General features: G+C 35.4%; 1 gene segment (V, D, J or C); it reads right to left on the bottom strand.

Moving 5' to 3' along the window:
- Positions 1-1517: 1517 nt before the first annotated feature.
- On the bottom strand, positions 1518-2561 carry LOC125411236 (immunoglobulin heavy variable 3-72-like). The segment is given in 2 exon segments: positions 1518-2286; positions 2406-2561. Coding segments are annotated over 2 exon segments (594 nt in total).
- Between the last annotated feature and the right edge of the window lie 8423 nt (positions 2562-10984).

The following is a 10984-nucleotide window of genomic DNA, read 5'->3' as shown; positions in this document are numbered from 1 at the left end:
ATCCAGAACAGATTCAAGACTACTGCCTGAGATGATCGAGACTCACAGGATACTCCAGTCATGACTTGATTATAACTCTAAATTTTCTTTAGGTTCCCATAAGATCATCAGCGCCCCCAACCAGCAGGAAGTAGCCTGAAATACTACGCCCACATTCCCAACAAATGGACTATGGGTATTTTCCTTTGTTAAAAAAAAAAAAAAAGGAGGGAAATGATGCGGGAGAATTGTCTGTATTCTGTCAATCATATTTTAATAAAACGCTGATTGGCCAGGCAGGCAGTATAGGTGGGAAAACCAGACAGGAAGTAGAGGTGATGCAATGAGAACAGGAGAATTCTGGGAAGCAAGGAGGTTCCTCTGCCACTCCTGCGCAGATTACTGAAGAAGCAACATGTAAGCTGCCCCCGCTGGAAAAGGTACTGAGCCATTATGGCTAACATAGATAATGATAATGGATTAATATAAGTTACAAGGACTAATAAGAAGCCTGACCCAATGGGCCAATCAGTTTATAACCTTATGGAGTCCTGTGTGTGATTTTCTTTGTTGCTTGCCGGCTGTTGGGGTACTGGGAGGGACAGAAACCCCAACAAGCTGGCCCTCATATTACAAGATATGCATGGATTTACATAGGAAGGAGAAAAAAGACATTATCTTCTGAATAAATTGGGAGTATGCATGTCATTGGAAAGGATAGATGGGGAGGGGGAGGAAGGAATTGGAGTAGAGAAAAATATATAACTCAATAGCAACAATAAAAAGATATGTATGTTGGAAGATAACATATAAAGTAAACCATCAGGCTAGAGAGGTGGATTAGAAGAAAAGAGCACTGGTTGCTTTTTTAGAGACCTTCAGCTCAATTTCTAACAACCACATGGTACCCTCTTCTGACCTGCAGGAAGAACACTCTACAGTAAAAAAAAAGTTACAATGGTTAGCTATAATCTTTTTAGAACCATTCCAGAGCAAGGTAAAAGGTCTAATAAATTATAAAGAGCACAAATTCAACAGTTGTCTTAAACTGCTAAACAAAGCAAAAGTAAAAACCATTTGGAAAACATAAAATTATCCTTGGTCCTATTTGCCTAATCCTAAAAGGATGTCTCACTTGTCACTCAACTTATTATCCTTTGAATAAACAAATTGGGAAAGAATCATTAATTTTATTTCATTACTAAGGTAAGGACTATAAGCTAATTACACAACTTAAAAGTAGTGTGGAAATAAAAAAATCCATAATGAATAGTAAGTTTTTGAATTATGTAAAAACTGTGAAAGAATTCTATGTTTTGAAAACGTCTCTGTAAAAATGTTCATCATAAATGGAACTATGAATTATTTTAGTCTTCTTAGTATTACTTAGTATAACACAAATGGACTTTTATCAAAAATAAGGAAATTCTTTTGTAAAATGGCCCAAATTTTGCAAAAAATAAACATTCTTACATTTTTAAAGTAATGGCTTTATATTATACAAACAAATTTTAAATATGAGAATTACATTGCTGTAATATCTTTTTTAAGTCTCATAGTCTCAGTTTAGATTAAAACTGAAATGTATTTTACAAAGAAACCCAAAGGTGTCATCTAGTGTAGAAGTTTATAATCTTAAAATGTTGCATAACAAGTTGCAAAGAAATATGTCTAAATGCAATGCACACATGTAAAGAAAGTGTGTCTTTTTTAATATCTTCTGTTCTTGTCTCCTTGAATTTGCTATTGGCAAATAGAATTTTACACCCACTTTCAGTTTCTCATAGCTCAGCCGTTCTGTGAAGTTGCCCCTATTCAATGTAGAGACTTCTGTGTTTGATTCAGCATTATAAATCCTAGACAACTTTCATGAGAAATTAGTGTATTTCTCCTGCATCCTGTCTGCTTCTCTGGCCTTGTACACCCACTCTTTGCCCCAAGCAATCTTGCATGAAGGTTTGTGTCTGGGCTCACACTGAAGGCCCTTCACTGTGTTTCTTGTACAGTAGTAAGTAGCAGTGTCCTCGGCTCTCAGGCTGTTCATTTGAAGGTAGAGGGTGTTTTTGGAATCATCTCTGGAGATGGTGAAGCGGCCCTTCACAGACGCACTGTACTCTGTTGTGTAACTATTAGCTTTGTTTCTAATAACGGCAACCCACTCCAGTCCCTTTCCTGGAGCCTGGCGGACCCAGTCCATGTAATAATCACTGAAGGTGAATCCAGAGGCTGCACAGGAGAGTTTCAGGGAACCACCAGGCTTCACCAAGCCTCCTCCAGATTCCACAAGATGCACCTCACACTGGATACCTTCAATAATAGAGAATTCAAGTGAGGAAAATGTAACATACACCCGTCATCCCTCTTACTCATGCCCTCTTCTTGCTCATGCTCCCACACACTCAGCGTATCTTCTTCCCATATATTACCTTTTAAAAGATTTACAAGGAAAATGCAGTTTAGCCACAACTTCATGATGAGAGGTCTGTGTTCAGTGTTGAACTCAGGACTGGGCTCCCCTGCAAGAGTGACAGAGTCAGGACTGGGCTGGTTTTCATGAGGAGAGGGAAGCACAATTTGCATTTCTTCCTTCCTGCTTAATAGTCAGCTCTAGGATTGAAACAATAGAGGGTGCAGTTTTAGTTCATAACACTAAAATTTCTATATGAGTTAGATATCAGTAACGGTGTTACAATGTTTTATTTTATCTTTTGCAGTTGTGTTAACTCTTTAAATTTTATGATTTAACCATGTCTAAAACTCTAATTCACTGATATAATAAAATATTATTTTGAATATTTTTAAAGAATTGATATAAAGATGAATTACTGTTGAATAGAATTATTAAAATCTAAAATCTTCTTTAAAATCTTAGCTCACTAGTGTAGCATGCACAAATTGCTAGACTTGATCCTCTCTCCTGACAAACATGCATTGAAGAAATATGCCTGCTCTCCAGAATTACCCTTTGGTATGTGACAAAGCATACTAAAATCCCGTTATACCCTTGTTTGACTATTTTAACATTTTGGTATTATGTATTTATCATACTTCTGAATAAAATTACCTTTAATTTTCAGATCCTTTAAGAGGCAACTTTTCCACATCTGGGACAATCAACAAGTCTCCTGTCTGGACTTCAAGCTACATACAGATGCCCTTCCATTTATCTTCACTCCTTGAATATATGACATTCTATGGTGTTTGGTCAATAATTAACAGAATGAGGAATCTTGAAATCATGACATACTACATTAGCAGAGAATGTTTGAATCATAATTTTCACGTGTTGAATTTATTTTCTTTGAAAGAAACCAACTTCATGTGACTTTTGTATGCTATGGATTGTGGCACTACTCTTTCTATTGTTTTCCCAGGATAGCAAATAAGGTTCAAAGAAATAACTACAGGTCTGTATCCATTTTGCTTTGGAAACTTCAGTGAAAAACATGACAAATCCATAGTGTGTCTGGCTTGTTTTCTGCATTTAATGGCAAAACATGTTAAGTAGAGAAAAACAAGAACAAAAAATGACCCTGCTGTCCACTTCCTGTACCTGTTCCTTGGATTTCTGCAATTAGTGAGGCATGAATAAAATGTGGTAACTTTCATAGCCTTTCAATAGTTTTACTAGTAGTGGTATAATAGAATACATTGTTTTATTTCTAATTTTTAAGAACTTCTCTATTGAGTTCTACAATTTCTGTACCAATGTACAGACACTATAAATGTTAATTTCTTGTAACTTCACCACTATTTTATATTTATTTTCTTGATGAAAAACATTCTGCTTTGAGTGAAATAAATTAAAGACACACATGGTATTTTTTTGCTCTCTGATGTCTACAGATATTGAACATTGTTATATATATATCATTCATATTTCATAATCAGAGAATCATCTGTGATTAATTGTTCTATATGTTGATTTTTTATTTGTTTTTTATTGGTTAACGCTTTGGTTTATTATATATTCTAGCTACTAATGTCCATCAAACATACATATGACAAATATTTTCCCCTGTTTTCTAGCAAACACTTAAAAACTTTCAATACTTTAAGAGAATTTCTAGGCTGCACCAAGTCTGCCCTGGACGCCAATAGCTGCACCTCACACTGGACACCTGAAAACAGCAAACTCTGTCATTAAACTGTCACAAATGTGTACTGTCACTCTCGCTCACATCCATTCGTACACTGAGTATCCCTCCTTACCTGTAGATTACTCTTTAAAAGAGTAACGAGGAATACCCAGCTCAATCTCAGCTCCATGTAGGATGTTCTATGTTCAGTAATGTCCACTGAACAGGAGGACTTATGAGTGCAGAGCTTGGTGTATCATTTTCACCATCTTCATCAATAACAACAAAATGAGGAGTTGAATGAAATTAAGAAGAAATTAAAGTTATAAGAAGATTAAAATAAGTTTAAAAATTGTTGAATATAAAACTAAAATAATTATGAAAATTAAAATATTAATAATTTAAAAACCCATGGAATGACAAAATTAGAATGGGTCATGTAAAAATACTAAGAATCATAACTGGAATATAATGTCATGCTATTGTGTCACTCAGTAAAGACAAGTAGAAAATATTAAAGTGTATATGAGTAGATTATGGGAATATATGAGGACAGCATGAAGAGATGTAAGTATTCTTTGGATTAGTGGAGTTAGACAAGGCAAAATGTATGATAGCGAAGGCATAAATAATATGTTCAGTATGAACATAGACAAAATGTCCTAATCATCTATAAAAAGATGCCTATCTAGGCTACAGTGGACTACAGGTAGGACACAAAACTGGAAGAGGAAAGACCTAACCATGATATATTACAGCTAGGATATTAAAATCACAAAATAAGTAAAGGGCATTGAAAGTTACAGGAGAGGTCAACTCACTTTAAAGGCATGTTTATCAGAATAATGCCTAAAAAGTTGATTGAAACTCTCAAGCCAGAAAGTCCTGAAAAAAATGTATACCATGTTTTTACAAACACAACTCTCAGTCCTCACATTTCTATATAATAAAGAATATGTCAAAATTAACAGAAAAAAAATTTCCAAAATAAAATGGTTTTAATAAAAAGTTAAAATCACTAATTTAGTTCCTCAGAGATTAATGAAAAATCACAGGAAATAAGTAAATTATTACAGAATTCCTAATCCAGAGTTCCAAGAAAATATCATAAACAACAAATGTCAGGAAATAGTTACTCCTACCAGTAATATCTCTTAGTACTCATGGTCTCAGTGTCACAATAAAATGATTTATACAACAGATTGGATTAGAAAACAGAACCATTCTTGTTGCTGCCTCTGAGAAACAGGCCTCACGATCATGCCACAGCACCTCAGGTTAAAGTTGTAAACAGGAACTCCAAGCCAAAAGAGCTAAGAAGCAAACAAATGAGCTATTTTAGTATATGACATAAATAATGCTAAACCAAAATAGTTAGAAGAGATGAAAATTTCTTCAAACACACTAAAGAAAATATTCAGCGAAAGAGTAATACAATTTAATTATATATGCAGCAAAAGGTGCACCAAATTTTTTAAAAAGATATACTATTAGTTCTAAAAGCATAGATTATTACCAACGTTGTTACTGTTATCAAATGATGTGTAACACAAAGATGTCCACCAAGAATTCCACCAAAACACTAAAGAAAAGTTGTCCATTATGCTGCCTATATTTGCTGTCAACTTGAAGCAGGATAGCATCATTTTGAAAGAGTAAATCTCAACTGAGAAAATAGTATAACCATACTACCTGTGGGCAAATTCAGTGGCAAATTCAGTGTGTGTGTGTGTGTGTGTGTGTGTGTGTGTGTGTGTGTGTGTTTTATTTATTTATTACTTTAAAATATACCAATCCAAATTCCCCCTCCGTCCCCTCCTCCCATGCTATCCACACAGACTTCCACTCCACTCCCCTCTAATCTTAAGAGAGAGTAAGGAACTTTTCCTTGTGGAAGCTCCAAGGCCCTCCCCACTACATCTGGGCTGATCAAGGCATACATCTAAAAAGAATAGGATCCCAAAAATCCAGTACATGCAGTAGAGAAAAATCCCAGTGCCTTTTTCAGTGCCTTCTCAGTCTGCCCCAACTGTCAACCACATTCAGAGGGACTAGTTCCATCCTATGCTTGTTCATTTCCAGTTCTTTTGAGAGTTTTCCTGTTGATGATTAATGTAGGTGTGCCCATTTCATCAGGTGGTGCTATTGATGGGTTCGGAGTACTGGAAGTCATTAAAGCAAGCTCCATAAGTTATGCAACAACAAAATATAACAAAGATACAAAAAACATTACACCACATTATAGAATTTTTCCCCTTGAGGGTTTCTTTAGAATGAATGGATTCCTGTCCTCTCTGTATTTGATATCTGGAGTTCTCTTACTTGGTGAGGCGTGAGCTCCACCTGATGGTCAGTACTCCCACTACAGCAGCAGTAATGTGTTGGGACACTTCTGTCACTCTAGAATCTGGCTTCTGACTGGAGTGGCAAAGTTTAAGGGGAATTTCCTCGTGTATCTTCACTTTTCTCGTAGACTGTCCTACACATGAAAATGTGATCATTTAAAATGGCTTTTTCTTTTCAGAACAGCTATAGAAAATTGATGCAAACCTGTACATACTTTAACTACAAGTTTTAGATCCCTGTTTTAGGTATGGGACAGACTGACAGGAGAACATCTTCACATAAAATCTAGTAAATCAAAGTTTAAAGCACATTCATGTACATATCTACAATTTGAATCCATATAAATAATTGTCAAAAGCAGTAAAATATGTTCTTCATATTTATGATTATCATAACTGATCCTAACTTCAGTACAAGTAGCCTCTCTTCAAATAACCCAGTGAATATGGTGAAGAACTCAGTCAGAACCAAAAAGCAGATGCCTGAGGTGATGAGTGAAGAGGCTTCTACAAGTCCGATGCTATGAGATTCAGGATGAGACGGGAGAGATCATAAAAGAGGGTGGGAACAAGAATAAAAAATATCTATCTGAGTCCCAGGCCAAGGTAGCAGCAAGAGTCCGTGGTAGAAGGTGTTACTGGATATTGTCTACTTATACAAATGAATGGAGATGGAATAGAAAGGAAGATTGAGGGGTTGCAAGGGAAAAAGTTAATCTGGCTCTCCATTTAAAAGAAGTTTTTGATGAATTCAGGCATCCCATGTAATAGAACAGAAATTAGCTTTCGATAATTTGTGTTTCATTTTCATCAAAACAAAATTTGATATTACAGTTTCAAAGACATGCTCTTCCTATACACCTTTCCCACCCTTTACCTATGCCTGATGACCCACTGGTACAAGCACCTCCTTTACCTATGCATGCTAACTTATGAACTACTTTCCTCTTTTACCTATACATGATAATCACACACCACCTTTACCTATGTATGCTTCTACACTCATACACACTTCCATAACTCTGACCAACTTACACCCTGCCTCAAATCCAGCCTTGAAAGTTTTACCAGGCTCACCTGTCCTTATCTAGGGGGCATATAACAACAGAGGATCAACATATATTTCTAGAAAAGAAAGCACAGATAGTAATCATTCCATTTCTGTATTTGTTGACAATATGAATAAAATAAATTAAAAAGATAACTAAGTGGAAGAGGATTAATACAGCTAATGAATCTCGAAAGTACATTTATGGCTCATTAATGGCACTGTTATCATTGGAGGATTTGTGCAGTTATTGAATGTCATCTTTAAAAATGCCCTTTTTAGCACAGGGCTCTGGCAATAAAACTAATATTTTCTTGAGGACACTGCTCAAGCAGGAAGTGAGAATCAAAATAATATATATGGATGACCAACCAATGCCACTGACCAACATTGTGAGCACAATCTACATAAGAGAAGAAAGAGATGATGGTAAAACTTAGTTTTTAAAGAGTTGGTGCTATATGTGTAGACAGAAAGTAGGAAGTTCACAGCAAGTCCTCAAACGGAAGCTGAGAATCATCTCATTCTGATTTTCCACAGTGTTTTTCAGAGAACCATTCAGTCAATGTACAGGGTAAAAGGGACATGTGCTTCCATACCTAAGTTTTTACTCCTCCTTTCTTCAATACATATTTGAAATCTATGCTCTGAGCTCTTCTGGAGAAGGGATCTCCTTCAGAATACTGAGGGAAAGCAACGAAATAGGTGTTTTTACCTTTAAGGAGGACATAGCAGTGGGTACTGAGTGGTTCAATGATTTAAGAATCATAAGTGTCTCAAGGGGCAGGGCAGTGATCATGTCCTGTAATAGTGTTTTGAGGAAATTTGTCTTATGTTTTAGTCTACTAAGATTTCTAAGCATGTCTTCACAGCATTGGTAGTGTAATGAGTAGAACAATTTCCTTTCAGCCTGTTTAATATTTGTATATAGGATGACTACTTATTTTTATAGTTAAACTTGCATCCACCACGTTGCTGAAGGTAGTTATCAGATGTGGTAGTTCCCTTGTGGAACTTATGTATCATATGATCTGTGAATTATAATGCTTTGACATTTTCTCTTTTAAATTTGCATTGTCTTAATATCCTTTGATTTTTACTATAGCTAGAACTTTTAGTAAATATTGAATAGATAGAGTGGACATCCTTGTCTTGTTCCTTATTTTAGTGGAATTATTTTATTTTTCTTTCCATTTAATTTGATGTTGGCTGTAGGCTCACTGTATATTGATTTTATTATGTTTTGGTATGTTGTATTCCTGATCTTTCCAAGTCATTTAACATGAATGGGTGTTGCAATTTTCAAAGGTTTTATCAGTATATAATGAGATGATCATGTGACTTTTTCATTCAGTTTGTTTCTAGTTGTGGATTGCATTGATAGATTATCATGTGTAGAACCAAACCTGCACAAACCTGAAGTGGTGAAGCTCACTTCAATACGGTTGATGATATTTTTGATGTATTCTTAGATTCAACTTTCCAGTATTTCTACATCAATGTTTTTGGTCTGTAGTGCTCTTTCTTTGCTGATTCCTTGTGTGATTTGGGTGTCAGAATGACTGAAGTCTCATAAAAAGAATTTGACAGCATTTCTTCTGTTTCTATTGTTTAGAATAGTTTGAAAAGTATTGGTAGAACAATACTAAAATTCATATGGAAAAAGAGAAACACAGAAAAACTAAAACAGTTCTATGTAATAAAGGAAAATCCAAAGGTATCATGATTCCTGATTTAATGCTCAACTGCAGAGCTTCAGTAATATAAGCAATGTGATATTGACATAAAAATATACAAGTGGATTAATGGATTTGAATCGAAGACCCTGATTTGAATTCACACAACCATGCACACTTGAGTTTTACAATAAAACCAAGAGTATACAATGGAAAAACAACAAGATATCTTCAACAAATGGTGCAGGCATAACTGGATGTTAGCATGGGGAAGAATGCAGAATCTTTCATTTACATCACTTTGCACAAAGCTCATGCTCAACTGAATCAGAGACCTGAATATAAATCCAGTTACATTGAACCTTAAAGAGAAGAAAGTGACAAAGAGGTTTGTTCACATTAGCACAGGAGAAAACTTCCTGAATAGAACCTGAGTCCAACAGAAAATGAGACCAAAAATTAATAAATGGGACCTCATGAAACTGAAAGGCTTCCATAAGGTAAAGGAAACTATCAATAAAACACAATGACAGTATACTGAATGGTGAACAATCTTTACCATTCTTCCATCTGACAGAGGACTGATCTCCAAAATGTATAAATAACTCAAGAAAGTAGACATCAAAATATCAAATAATATAATTTAAAAATAAGGCACATGTCTAAAAAGAGAATTCTCATCAGAAGACTCTCAAATCACAGAGACACACTTAAAGAAGTTTTCAAAGTTCTTAATGATCAGGGAAATTCCAATCAAAACAACTCAAAGAGATCATCTTAAACCAGCTAGAATGGCTAAGATTAAAAAAAAAACACTCTAATGACAATTAATAGTGGAGAGGTTGTGGAGCAATTGACATACTCCTTCACTGCAGGTGGGAATGTAAACTTGTACAGTCACTTTGGAAATCAATAAGGAAGTTTCCTCAGAAAACTAGGAATAAATCTACCTTAAAATCCACCCATATAACTCTTGGGCATATGCCCAAAATTTGCTCAATAATTCCACAAGAACACTTGCTCAACTATGTTTATAGCAACATTACTCATAATAGACACAACCTGGGAACAACCAAGATGCCCATCACCCAAAAAATGAAAAAAAGAAAATCTGGTACATTTACACAACAGAGTATTTCTCAGCTGGTTAAAACAATGTTATCAAGAAATTTGAAGGCAATGGGATAGAACTGGAAAAGAGTTCTGAGTGTGTAACCAAGACCCAGGAAAACAGACACGCTATGTCCTCACTCATAAATAAATATTGGCTATAAAGTAATGGATAACCATGCTATAATCCACAGCCCCAGAGAGGCTAAGAAACAAGCAGGTTTCAAAGGGTGATGGTTATGCATGGATTTTACTGGGAAGGGGATCAAGAAGAGATCTCCTTTTTGGATTGGAGATGATGAGATTGGAACTGGAGATTTGTTATAGTGTAAATGGAGGGGTAGAGTAATGAAAGAAATGTCTTGAGGATCATATTTTGGGTAAAGTAAAAATCTGATCTAAAGAAAAACCCCTGAATATACAAGAATGACACAAGTTAAGACTCCTAGAAATAGTGGATATGCAGCATGAATTGTTCATTACATATAAACAGTCTGGTAACTACCTTAACTGTCTTCAGAGAACCTTATGGAAAGAAACGTATCCAGTGACTTAAAAAAAATTCAAAGATTCACAGTCAAGCACCATGCAGTGTTTGAAGAATCCTGTTTAGGTGAGGGAAGTATTGTATGATTCAGGGGTTCATGGTCATCAAAAGACAACCCACAGAAACAATTCACCTGGGATCATAGGAGTTCACAGACTCTGTACTGACAGCTAGAGAGACTGCATGGGACAGACCTAAGT

Source organism: Myodes glareolus, chromosome 11 (genome assembly GCF_982192425.1).
Source record: "Myodes glareolus chromosome 11, mMyoGla1.1, whole genome shotgun sequence".
In the NCBI taxonomy this organism is placed as follows: Eukaryota; Metazoa; Chordata; class Mammalia; order Rodentia; family Cricetidae; genus Myodes; species Myodes glareolus.
Note: the sequence above shows the minus strand (reverse complement) of the source record. Positions and strands in the feature narration are given on the sequence as shown.